Raw genomic sequence first — 13,990 nt, 5'->3', positions numbered from 1 at the left:
TATCTCGTTGTTTCTTATCAGCATGCCTTTTTTGCCTACTCTAAGTAACCTTTAGTCGTTCTCGAATTAGCCGAATTTTATCAACTGTAATCTACACAATCTCGGGTCCCATCAACCTCCTTTCTACAACATTAAAAGAGCATATATCTTCTATAATATCACAACATCAAAGTTTTATGCACTTAAAGTAATTAAGATAATAACAAACATATAAACCCATAAAATTAATTATGCAATTAGATTGGAGTGTTACAAAATAAGCAAATGGATTCAAAATAGTATGGTGATAAAGAATTACTTTGACATGTTACTATCCTTTAGAGGAGGTTAAACTTATCTCTTAACTCATGTCACTTGGCTGCCAGCAAAGGTGGGGATGGAGAAATTATTAGGTCCACCAGGAGGACTGCTAAAGTAGTCCTCTCTAACCTCTCAACCAATAAAATGCTATTATTTATGCAAATGTGACATCATCTGGTAATTTTTATTTTTTATTCCTTGTGCTGATTAGGAAATTTACATATACATTTACATAGATGACATCATCTCATTGGTTACGGAGGACCACATCAGCAGTCCTCCGGTATAAATAATAATTTCTCGTGGGGATGGGCTGTGGGAATATGATGATTTTTTTTTTTTTTTAGGTAATTGAAATAATAGAAGACATAAATTTAGTATTTAATTAAATAGAGAGATATGTTGTATGTTTTTATTTGTAGAGTATGGAGTGATGAAAGATTGAGATAAAAAATTTGGACTCCACAAAAATGTTCTTTAAAAACATTTAGGCGCAAAGCACATTTTCGTCCCTACATTTTCAAGCGATTCCTATTTTGGTCCCTAGATTTTATTTTTACCGCTTTTAGTCATTTTTTTTTTAAAAACGTGTTCTGTTTTGGTCCCTCCCGTCATCTCTGTAACGGAAATATCCTATGTGGCGGACGGAATGTACTGTTGACATATAAAGTGCTTACATGGCCATTAAAATAATAATAAGAATTTAAAATCAAAACCATTTTATTTTTAAATTTGTCAATTTTAAAAATAAAATAAAATATTTTAAAAAATATGAATAGATTTTCTTCCAACTCTCTCTAATCTCAGACTTCCTCCCTCTCACCTCTAATCAAAACCATCCTTACACCTTAAACTTCCGTTTCTTGATCTCACTCTCTCTCTCTTTTAGTACCCCTTGGTCGAAACTCCCACCGTTCATCTCCTTTAATTGCCGCCGCCACCGCAGCTATCAAGTTGGTAAGATCCTCCTAGTCAATGGGTTTGGCAAGGTTCACAGGTGGTGGGATTGGTAAGGTTCATCGGTGGTGGGTTCGGTAAGGTTCACAGGTGGTGGGATCGGTAAGGTTCATCGGTGGTGGGTTCGACAAGGTGATGGGTCAGTTTTTGGGTCGTATGTGGTGTGTGGTATGGGTTTCCAGCAGATATGAAGGCCCACGTTTTCCTCTCCTCCTCACTTTCTCATCTCACCCTCTCTATCTTGGGATTGAATTTGAAAAGGATCTGAAGCCGATCTTGGTTTATTTTATTTGTTTCTAATTTTTGAAAAATTTGAAAAACTCATTTGCTGTATGTGTTGAGAAGGGATATTCTGGGTTTGTGAAATGACTATTTGTTGCGTGTGTTGAGAAGGAATCTTCTAGGTTTGTGGGTTTGTGAAAGGACTATTTGCTGTGTGTGTTGAGAAGGGATCTTTTGGGTTTGTGAAAGGAAGTTTTTTGGGTTTATGAATGAGAATTTGTTGGGTTTGTGAAAAGGGGATTTTCTGGATTACCAATTAGGAGAGAAAAATGTTCAGATCTTGAGATTGACGTTGCCAAGAAAATGCTTAATTAAATTTTATTTTGTTTAACTGTTATTGATTTGAGTTTTGATGTGTTTGGCTCTAAAGAAAGTACAAGAAAGACAGAGAAATGAAAAGAAACTAAGAATTAATTTGCTAAGAATATGAATATGAACAGTCATGTTCTTGGGGAAGAATACAAAAAACATATATGAATATGTTCTTCTGAAGAAAATAATGAAAGGAAAAGAAAATTTTATTTTAATTATTTTATTTAATTTGGTTTTAAAAATCACATGTTTTAGAATTTTGTTTTAATTTTTTTTGACATGGCTTTTTTCAATATTTAAAATGCTAATGTGGCACTATTTAAATGTTAATTAAAACTTTTTATTATTATTTTAATAGCCATGTAAGCACTTTTATATGCCAATAGTGCATTCTGTCCGCCACATAGGATATTTCTGTTACAGAGATGACAATAGGGACTAAAACGAAACGCGTTTTTTAAAATAAGGATTAAAAGCGGTAAAAATAAAATCTAAGGACCAAAATGAGAATCGCTTGAAAATATAGGGACGAAAATGTGCTTTTCGCCAAACATTTATCAATAGGAGAAAGACAAAGTAAAAACAAATGACACGGCTACGGGGATGGAAAAATACACCCGGTTAGAGCATTCCCATCAGATCTCTCATAAAAAATGCCATTTTAACACATCAAAAATCCACTTTATCATTTTAGCACATCATTTTACAACATATCATTTTTCAGATGTTCTATAATTCAATTCTACACATTAAAATAATATTTACTACACATTAAAATAATATATTCCTCCTCCTTATCCCTATCACTATCATCATCATCATCACCAACGGCCACCACCGGCACAAACACCGACAGCCACCATCGGCAACAACACCAACGGCCACCAACGCCGCCTCAAAAAAAAACACAACCAGAGCGGCAATCAGATCAGGACAAACCCACCGGCACTATCATCATCATCATCACCAATGGCCACCACTGGCAACAACACCAACAGCCACCACTGGCACTAACCCACATCCACCAACGACACCTTAAAAAAAAAAAAACACACAACCAGGAAAAAAGAAATCCCAAATCAAACAAACCCACAGCTCAGGCGGCGAGGTCGGCTTCAGGCGGGAGACATCGGCAGCAAGATCGGCTTCAGGCGAGATCGATTTCAGCGACTTGAGGTGGCTTTAGGCAAGATCGGCTTCAGGCGACTTGAGGATGAGAGATGAAGAGAATGAGAGTGAAGAGGGAGCTGTGGAGGACGACTATGGCTCCGACGAGATCGGCGGCTTCGGCGAGATCAGCGGTGAGATCGGCAAGAGAGAAGAACGAAGATGCAGAGAGAAAAGAATGGAACGCAGATGAGAGCAGAGAGAGAGAGAGTCTGAGTGAATAATGAGAGAGAAAGTCTGAGGGAATAAACAAATAATAAAAAAAATGACATGGATGTCCGTACCGTCTCATATTTGAGACGGTACTGTAGCTGTGTGCCAAAATTTTTGGCATTTGGAACATCTCATGAGGCTCATGTTTTGGGGTTTGATGTGCCAAATGCCAAATATTTGACATTTGACACACATAATGAGGGTGCTCTTAGAGTGTATTTTTCTTCACACTCACAGCTGGTGGGACCCACGCAGCAGTGAGTGAGAGGAAGTACAAACCCGTGACAGGAATACTTCCTCGTACGGTGTCGGTGACACCCCGCCAGTTCTTCTAGGTTCTTCTACGAAACTACACGAGTGAAGGGACTGACACCTCATTTTAAAGAAGCTTTCGTGGTGTGTCGCTACGCGGTTTACTTTAGCAGTCTTAGAGTTAGTTACACTAAATTACGCCGCAGTACACAACACGCAACCGTATCCCTCCCTCTCAGCCTCACAAATCTAAACAAAGCCAAAAACAGAGAGACAAAGACTGCAAATTCTGATTAATTTCGAGAGCGAGTTGGAGATGGAGATAGAGATAGAGGGTGGTTCCGTGACTCGAATATTGATGGGAGTGAGCGAGTCGACAATCAAAGGGCACCCACACGCTTCCATAAGCAGCAGAGGAGCTTTTGATTGGACAATCCAGAAGATCGTTCGCCACAACACCTCTGCTTTCAAGCTTCTCTTCCTTCATGTCCAAGTCCCCGATGAAGATGGTAACTTTACCAATTCAAACCCACCCTTTTGAACCTTTTGGTGTTTTTTGGAGTTTTCTATTTCAAATTAAGGGAATTAATTTTTGAATGTCAAAAAATTGGTTTTGATATATACTGTTTTCATTGAATTAAGAACAACTTTACCTGTTTAGTTTTTCTAATATTTCAAGATAGAGGTTCAAATGTTGTAAATTGTGATTTTTTTTTTTTTTTTTTTTTTTTTTTTTTTTTTTTTTTTTTTATGTGAGGTTTTCCATTTTTTTGTTACCAATTACAAGATCATGCATAGGTTGTCTTCTAAAAAGGTAGGCGTAGGTCATGTTTGTTATTTTCAGTTCAATGTCCGTGTTATATGATATGATGCTCAAACCAAAAACAAATTAGGTGGTGTTGAATTGGTTTCAATGGACTATCATAGGGATGATCGTTGTGGGTTAGGCCACATGTATCCTTTTCTGTCATTCTGTTCATCTAAAATCATAACCTATGTTGCCTCCCCATTTAACATATCCACCTTCATTGCATCTGTCCCTATTTTTTTTTTTTTAGGACTTCCTCTAACTCTCTTCACTTAGTCAATTTGAACTAAATCACTCTTAAAATTAACCAGCTTCGGTTTCACATGAGGCATGATTAAGCCTTTGAACAAATGACTTAATTCATTATCTTATCTTTCTTATTGTTCTCACTTATCTATCTTGAAAATTTTATTTTAGCTACACGTTTTTAAGAACATATTAATAGGCATAATAGCATAACTTACCTTATAGATATTCTATGGTCATGAAATAGTCCTGATGCACCTATTTGCTTCATTCACCCCGCATTAATTGTATGAGCCACACTCTCCTCATTCCCCCTTTCTTATGAATGTTTTTGTTCCAAAATACCAAAAGTATTAACATGATTCTGAAGTATCCTTTGAAACTTCCAACTGGGAGTTAACTCTGGCTTTAAGATTCATTGAATAACATCATATCATCCAAAATAAAGCATACACCAAAGGATGCCATCCTTAATCAATCTAGTAAGCTGTCCATAACCAATGCAAAGAAATAAGGACTTAATGTTCATTCTTAATAAAAACATATTGTTACAGGAAACTCACTTGTGATACTCCCAATATAAGCCAGTGATAGCTCCATTATATATATATCTGCAATCACATTAATTTACTGTGGAGGAACTCCTTTCTTTTCCAGGATTCTTTGTATCTTGTCATATTCTTTATCCAAGTCAATAAAAATCAAATGATTTTTTTTTTTGGGGAAAAAAAGGGTCCATAAAAATCAAATAAAGATCTTTACCCATTTCTCTTTATTTCTCCATTTAATGCCTAAGTAAGGAAAAAAAAAATCCTATTGTCTTTGTGTAAAACAAATTTGATGAAGAGTAAAATTAACTTCATGCGCAGTATGTAAGGCTACTTATTTTATCCCATATGCTGATATGAATTTGCAATTGTGTTCTGTATATGTGAAGAAAATCACTCGCTAATGACAGTGTGCCATAACTTTCTCCTGCTAGGTTTTGATGACATGGATAGTATTTATGCGTCACCTGAAGATTTTAAAAACTTGATGAACAGGGATCGGGCAAAAGGGCTTCACCTGCTTGAGTATTTTGTTACTAGATGTCATGAAATTGGGGTACGAATGTACATTTGTTTTGAATTTCTCTCTCTCACAAAGGGAAACTTGAAGGAATTGCAGTTATGAGTGTGTTCGTGTTAGTGTTCTATATTTATATTAGATCAAGTAATATCTAACCACAATGTAGGTTTCTTGCGAGGCATGGATCAAGAGAGGTGATGCCAAAGAAGTAATCTGCCATGAGGTGAAGAGAGTCCAACCCGATCTTCTGGTTGTGGGAAGTCGGGGTCTTGGCCCTTTTCAGAGGTATGATTTTGGTGCTTTTGTTTATGGACATATCTGGCTTCCACAGTGATTGATATTCTTATAGGCAGACATGTCTACTAACACAAGGAATATAAAACTCAAGTTCTCCTTTCCCATTACTTTAAACATAAATCTATAATCCATGCTTTAATAATTCTTAGATTTGCTTGTTGAGATATTGTGCTATACCTTGACATACTAAAGAACATTTCAAAAACTAAGACCATTCCTTTCATGTGCTCCTCTGCAGGGTTTTTGTAGGAACTGTAAGTGAATTCTGTGTGAAGCATGCTGAATGCCCTGTCATCACAATCAAACGCAGTGCAGATGAAGCTCCTCAGGACCCTGTTGATGACTGATTGTCCCTGAAATGTGCTTTCATTGTTTCATTCTGTTAATAGGGCTTCTAACAGCTGGATAATTAACTATGGTAAACACTTGCGAGAACTGCACATTGTGGAGATTTTGCATACATGGAGAAACTTTGTTTTTTCTATATGGTCTTCGCTTGGTTTGTTTTTTCTATATGGTCTTCCCCTTCATTTGCAGACTCCTTTTTGGAGCTCTCTTAAATCTTAACCTTGATCTCGGTAATTTCAGCTTGTATGGATTATTTGATATGTTCTTTTTGATGTGGATAGATTATTATTTTAAATTGCACCTTCCTTTTGGTATAAGGTGAAAAGGTAGTGGATTTATGTAGGCCTTCCAGATGTCAATTGAGTGTCATATTTTATATAAGTTGGATTGTGTCAACAATCCGGAATGATCAGGTGTGTTACCTAAATTTGTCCCAAAAAAATAAGTTATGTTGCCTAATGAACCGGATCAGATTCTTAGTTGTCTTAACAAACCAGTTATCAGCGACCAGAACTAGTTATAATTTGGCATTAAGGGGCCCGGACAACTAAAAGGACACTGCATCATTGACGTAAGATATCCAAAGATGCTTTCTATCATTGACGTCCAAAAAAAAGCTGAAAGATGCATTTCTGTTTTCTTTTCTATTTTTGTAGGTGAAAACATGCATTTCAAGATCAAGTATTACTTCTAAAGGTGCTTATAGTTGAACCCTTAGTACTTAAAAAAAAAAAAAAAAACATTTCCTCTAGTTTCCGTATGGCTCTGATAAAAGCCTAAACTGATACGTTATAAGAAATTAGCCACTTGAGCCCCTACAAAATCCCCGAACTCAGCCATAACGCACCATTCAGGAGTAGCAATAATTGGAAAAAACAAAAAGACTTGATACTAACTGGAAAGAGACTGAATTCAATCTTTGGACAAAACAAGTAGCCCAGCTTTACAAATTTTACGTTCTCCTAATTAGGCCAATTCTCTAAATCCGCAAAGGCTCGAATATACATGGATTGGCACTTGGAACAAATATATAATCACCACTGTGCTAGTAAGAAAGATTGTTGGAATAGCTTCTGGCCATAATTTTTAACTTGGAAATTTTCAGATTTGAATAAGCTCAAGATCACGTATTTTTTAAATCTTGAAACCATGTAGCCAACTGTTACCGTTAATTCTGATGATCAATTACAAACTAAGATAGAAAAAGATGGACTAAAAGGTGATAATCTCTATACTGATGAGCATATGCAACTAGTTTACTTAAATGCTAATAAGACCAACCCAACTATATCAAGTTAATACCTACTCACAGAAACAACAGTGAGAGAATTAACTCTTTACATCCTCTGCAAGCATCCGCAAAAGAAAGTAACATAATACATTTCTAAACCTAGACATGGATCATAGCTATGTGCTGTAAAACTGTGTGTGTGGAACCAAATTGCTCAGTTTCTCATATTCTCTGATCTAAGATGAGGAAGATCCTGGCTCAGTGCTCAACTTCTCCAATAGGCCTTTTATTTCACTCTCCAATTTGCCTTTCGTATCGGGCGACACCTTACCACCTGAGTTTTCCAGCATTGAGTTCATCATCTCAAGTTTCTGCTTCAGGTAGTCAAGTTGTAATGGCTGTGAATCAGAAGACTTCTCTTGCGTCTTGCCTTGGACACTGGGTACAGAAACAGCGTTTGGTGGTGGGATCTCTCTTATTTCACGAGTCTTCGATCCAGGTTTTGGATATAGGAGTCGGAAAGTGACATAGGCAGATTTAAAAGGGTTACTTTGTAGTGACTGATTTAAGGCTGCTTCTGCATCAGAGCTCCTAATAAAGGCAATCCGAGCACAGAAACTGTTGTAGAACATATCTGTTTCCGCTTCATTTAGCGCGCCAAACTTACTATAAATTTTGAGAAGATCAGCTTTAGTGGGCAAACAGGATCCTGGTCCAAATGTCGCAAAAAGCGCTGCTACAGCAGAAGCTTCCCCCTCATTCTCCTTAACACTGGTCTTCATTTTGGATTTTCCAGCAGCTTGCTTTGACTTAGGCTTTTTAAGCTTTGCATCTGGTATTTCAGCAGATTTCTTTGGTTTAGCCTGATTTGACTCCGGTTCCTTGTTCTTATTGATCTTCCTCCGCTTGGATTCATGTCCAGGTGATTTGTGGTCAGTATGATTTTGGTCTTTACCCAATGACCCAGGCCCAGTGTCTATATTCTTTCTCTTTCTACCAGTTTGACGCTTGTTGTACGCTTTGTAATTTGATCCATCACGATAGACTGAACTTCTGAGTATGGACATAAAGTTGCCCATCATTTCAAGGGATTTGTTTTCCATTGTGGGATTAAGAGCAGCATAGCGAACTTGAGTGAGCACTTGATTAGTGGGTGCCTTAACTTTCATCGGATCAATGACTGGGATCAAATCTTGTTTTGGTGTTTGAGGACTTGAGATATTAGAAGGCTCATGCCCCAGCCCAAGTTCTGGGGAGATTTTCTTCTGCAATTTGTCACGACTACGCTTCAGAATTGGAGGGGACCCAGCAAGGTGGCCAGCAGCAGTGGTAATCTGCTCCCCTAATTCAGCTTCATTAGAAACTTTACAGGACCCTGCTTCTATGTCTTTCTTCTTTTGCACCCCAATTAGACTTGTGAAGGGAGGGGACAAGTACTTGCTCTTCTTCCTTTCCCTTGACAAAGAGCCCTTCTCAATTTTTCCTTTGGCCTCACCAACACCATCATTTTCAATGCTGACATCTACATTCTTCTTGCTCCTTCTAGACGAAGGGCTCTTCTTCGTTTCTTCCTTGCCACCAATGCCATCATTTTTTACACTAGAAACTTTGCTATTAGTACTTAATGGAGACCTCAACATCCTTGCCTTTCTCTTAGTCCTTGTTACAGAAGTTGCCTCATTGCCTAGATGAGCATCAGTTTCATCAATGCCTTTCCTTTTCTTCCTCGCAGATGATGTTGCCAATTTGCCTGTGGTTGTCTCTTCTTCAGCCACATCTCCATCCTTGCCTTTTGCTGTAACATCGTTGTTCCCTTCCATAATTTCAGCAATACTTTTTTGCTTCCTTCTTTGATGTAGTCTATCATCTGAATTCCCTAGGCACTTCTGCAACGTGGTTTGACCAGTTTGGCCAAATTTAGGACTTATTGGTGAAGAAAGCCACTCTTCAGCAAATGGCCCTTGGATTGGGACTTCCACTGTATTACTTATGCCTGCTGCCCCATAATTCAAATCGTCTTCAAGGCCGGGAATTGGTTGTAGTTCATGAAACAAAGGCAAGGGATAACCCCCCTTTGCACGATAAAAAGCTGCCAGCCGGCTCTTTAACACCCAAAGCCCAAGTGTGCTGGGAAAGGAAATATTCTGCGCAATTTGTTTCACTTCACCGAGAAGGTCCACTGGCTCAGTCATAATGTTTGAAAGCTTCCCAATTCCACCTTCTGGCACATTGACTCCATCCTTGATTCCAGCATTCACTGCCAATGGTCTATCAAGTCCATCTCCGTTCTCTTTTGTTACACAAGAACAAGTCATCTCTAGCTCTAAAAGCCTACTAATCTCATCCACAGCCTTATGCACAGCATGAACAAAGGTCTTTGAGTTACTCTGCCGTGACATCTCTTCAAAATTCTCCTCAAAAGGCTTCAACTGAGAGGGTTGGCACCAAGCAAACGTGCCATCTCCAAAGTATGCCACAAGCAACCGGTCTTTCACCTTCAACTTCGCTGCATAATCTGAAGCATCTGAAGGATCATATACCTGGCCTGGCCACCAAGGGTGACTCCTAATCTTACCCCACACAAAATCACCCACAGAAAACTCATGCCCTTCATCAACCACACCCTCCTCTTCTTCCATCTCATTGTTCACAACCATATCCTCAATTGGAACCTCAACAATCCCAATTTCCCCATCTGGGTCTTGCCCATTTTCGCTCAAACCACCACCATTATCCTTAACCACAAATCCCTCTCCCAAATGCTCACTCTCTTCCACATCTTTATTCGAGACTCCCCCGCCTATATCTACAACACGTGACACCCCATCAACACCACTGGCCATTCCCTCAACGCCTAAAGTTTCCAACTTTTTGAAACTCTCACTCTCACCACCATCTTGAACCTCAACTACCTTCACACTTTCTCTCATTTTCAACAAAGAAGTTACTCCCTTCATCTCACAATCCTCGAGCCCATCTTTCTCCCCTCCACCCAAAACATCAAAATCTCGGCCTCTCAAACCCTCCTCTACCGAAATTTCGGTCCCAACTACCTGATTCTTAACTCCCTCAACAAACCCACCTCCCAAATCACCATCCAAACCCTCCTTTCCATTTACAGAAACCCTATTCCCATTTTCTTGCGCCCCCTCTGAACCTGCCCCAGAACCGGCCGAACCATCAATACCCAATTCAAAGTCTTTCTCTTTATGGACTTGAGGTTTAGCTGGTTCAGCTATTAGGGTTTTAGACTTGGTCTCAACCGTTCCCATTTCCGGGAAAATATTTTTCTCGGGAAAACCAAACTCCACCAACTGAAAAAATCAAAAACGAAAATGGAAAAATCAAACAAAACCCACACGTAAATCAGAACATTATTTGGGGTTTTGGGTTTTTTCTTTGACGAAAAAGCTGAACTTTAATATTTCCAGGAAAATAGATTTCTTGGGAAAACCAAACTCCACCAACTTGAAAAAAACAAAAGGCAAAATGAAAAACAATCAAAACCCACTTGTAAATCAGAACATTCTATAATGGGATTTTGGGTCTCTTGAACAAAAAGCTGAACACTAACATTTGATTTTAAAAAAACCCCACCTTAAACAAAAAAAAGATAGTATTTTTATACAAAAGCAAAAAAAACATAAGTAGAGAAAAGAAAGATATATACCAGGGCTAGGGTTTTGCAAAGCTTTAACCTTTGGAAGCGATTCTCAAGGCCATTTTTTTTTTCCAGAGGATAGTGGAATGGAATCCAATTCTAGAGAGAGAAAGGAATATAAAATGGTTTTACAGAGAGAGAGAGAAAGAGAGAGGAATATCTCGGGCCTGGGAAATGAAAATATCGTGGTAAAAAGAGAGGCTGGTTTCATTTTCAAGCGGTGGTGACTCGGCGCTTTTTTCTTTTTTGGCTGTCGCTATCGAACGGTCTACTTCCACGCTTAGGTTTTTTTAGCGTGTGTTTAGTTTTATTTATTTATGTGATTCTAAAAAAAAAAGTTTATTTATTTTTATAATTTTTCTGCAAAAAAAAATTTTAATGGTTTAATTTTTTTTAATGGAAGAGAGTTGATTTATTTTGTACTTAAAAACAGGTTTATTTATTTAATTTTTTGAAGTTTATTTAGGAAACTTTACATATAGAGTTTTTTTTTTTTTTTTTAAGAATTTTATTTTAAGATTTGATAAAATTGAATTCGAATTCCACTTATCCATTTTAAACTCAACTATAAACATGAATATGGGTGAAAACAATTTGAACCCTTGAAAAACGGGGTCAGCTCGAATGATGATTCGTTAAAACAACGAGTTGGATCAGTTATTTATGGTTTAAATGGGTCAATTATTATTATCAATCCTATTTTTTAAGAGAGGTGTTACCTTTATAATATTTTATGTTTAGTTGTTATTGACTTTAATTTGAACATACTACTGAAATTACTTTTCTATCCCAACAATCACAATTCGTAACAATCTGCCATATAAGATTTGTTGTAAAAATATTGTAGACATAATATTTCTCATTTTTTAATCTCTTTTCTCATATGGCTTTGGATTTGTTATTAATGTATAAAACTTTTGTACAATTTTTTAGGTGCAATACATTAAATACAAACATGTGAGTGTATTTTATTTGAGAAAAATATTATATTCAATAATACTTTCATAACAAATTCTAAATGATAGATTGTTACAAGTTGTGTATTAGTGGGGCAAAAATAGCTCAACTGTAAGGATAGTATTTGGATTAGACCCAGTATGGGATTGGGTTTAAACCCAACAAGCCCAAACAATGAATTTATAAAGCGTCAGTGAAAGAATTAGTTCTACTCTAAAAGATGGACCATAAAGTTGTTGAATTAAGTTTGTTAAACACAAGTAAAGTACGAAAGTCTCTCCTCGGCACATCTTGAGAAACTTATCTTATAATATCTTAATGATGAACACAGTTACAAGAACCCACAATGTTATTGCCTTGATTTTATGATTTTTTCCTGATCCCCCTTTTAGGTCACCTTCCCGTACTATATATTACAATCTTGGTGTTATCCCTACCATACACATGTAGGTTGGATTCTAGGAGCTCCTTCTTGTCCCATCCAACACTTCCCAGAACCATCAAATAGTAACTATAAGGCTGCTTGGTCACTGTTCAGGTATCACTTCCACATTAATATAGCCAGAGAGTTAGTTGGGAGGCATTTAATGTGGAGGTAGCAGTTTTTTGAAGATATTTGTTGCCTCCCTTTTCTTACCCCTTGTCCAACGTCCAACTCCTAGTTGTGATCTAACTTTGAAGAAAGTTTAGGCTGATATAGCACTCTTACTGACCTCAGATCCTTGTTCCCGAGATGGCTTTTCTCCTCGGACGTTCATTGGACTTATCTCGTACTATCTTTATTTTTCTCTTTATACCATTCCCATTAAAACCTCATTTGGTCATTCTCAGATTAGCTAATGTCCTCAGATTGGGCCATAGGCCCAATTCGTACAGCCTTAATAGTACCTCCTAACTAGCTGGCCCCCACATCAACCAATAACAACTAACCACCTATAATTTGTTGTGTAAAATGTTAAGAACATAACACTTCTTTTTATTTAATTGTCATTCAAGAATATTGTAGTATGTTTATGCTTTATAGGTGAATGTACTTTAATATATTTGATTGAGAAACCCAAAGTACTTAATGTAAGCTATTGCATCTAAATTACATCTTGTTAATTTTGTTTGTTTCACAATTTTAGACTCATATCTTTCTAGGCTTGATTCTCACTTTTGTTGTTTCTTCTCTTCACTTCTCTCAATGTTTTTCTTTCTTTTAGAGTTGGAAGGGTTAAAATCTTTCTAACAAAGTTATAACACCACTTGATATCTTTTTATTAGATGTGAATTTTGATAAATTCACTGTTTAATTAAATTTTCTTCTTATATCTTTTATTCCTGCAAAATTTCCAAAAAAATCAAAAACCAATAATTATGTTATTGACAAATGTTTAAATTTAAAGTTTTTTTTGTAATATAAGATTATACCTAAAAAATAAGTTTATGGATTTGAATAGTAAATAACAACTATTTGGCACAAAATTTGACATGTGTTTTAAGAACATACAATCCAAGTACCAGTGGCAGAGCTACAAACATGTGTGGGGCGCCATGGTCCCCCCAAAATTTTGAAATTTCCTTAGTTAGTATATGTGTGTATGTGTGAGTATATATATTTATTTATTTTAACATTTTGAAATTTTAATCTATGAAAATAGGAGTTGGCTCTCCCATATATTTGAGTTAGTCAAATGATACTCTTAAAAAAAAATTGATCAATACTTTACTTTTCTCGATTTCATTTTTTTATTGTAAAATGTGCTCTTATATGTGTTAAATTTTTTTTTTTTATAAAGTTTAGCTCAAAACATGTTTAAATGTATCTTTTCAACACATTATGTAGCAATTAAAAAAGTCATTCAATCATTAAAAAAATATTGTGACTAAAATTACACATGAAATGTTT

General features: G+C 36.6%; 2 protein-coding genes across 2 annotated transcripts; one reads left to right on the top strand and one right to left on the bottom strand.

Annotated features, from left to right (window-relative positions):
• Positions 1-3,451: 3,451 nt before the first annotated feature.
• Positions 3,452-6,550, top strand: LOC115976643 (universal stress protein A-like protein). The gene is made up of 4 exons (XM_031098067.1): positions 3,452-3,992; positions 5,520-5,641; positions 5,772-5,890; positions 6,141-6,550. The coding sequence occupies exons 1-4, from the start codon at positions 3,800-3,802 to the stop codon at positions 6,247-6,249; spliced, it is 543 nt and encodes a 180-aa protein (XP_030953927.1). The 5' UTR covers positions 3,452-3,799; the 3' UTR covers positions 6,250-6,550.
• An 852-nt stretch (positions 6,551-7,402) lies between these two features.
• LOC115976642 (serine/threonine-protein kinase ATM-like) lies at positions 7,403-11,318 on the bottom strand. Its single transcript, XM_031098066.1, has 2 exons — positions 11,152-11,318; positions 7,403-10,795 (listed from the first exon to the last, which is right to left on the bottom strand). Exon 2 carries the CDS (start codon positions 10,751-10,753, stop codon positions 7,718-7,720), a length of 3,036 nt encoding a protein of 1,011 aa, XP_030953926.1. The 5' UTR covers positions 10,754-10,795; positions 11,152-11,318; the 3' UTR covers positions 7,403-7,717.
• Between the last annotated feature and the right edge of the window lie 2,672 nt (positions 11,319-13,990).

The sequence above is a fragment of the Quercus lobata genome, chromosome 2 (assembly GCF_001633185.2).
Source record: "Quercus lobata isolate SW786 chromosome 2, ValleyOak3.0 Primary Assembly, whole genome shotgun sequence".
Lineage (NCBI taxonomy): Eukaryota > Viridiplantae > Streptophyta > Magnoliopsida > Fagales > Fagaceae > Quercus > Quercus lobata.
This window is presented reverse-complemented; position numbering and strand designations above follow the sequence as displayed.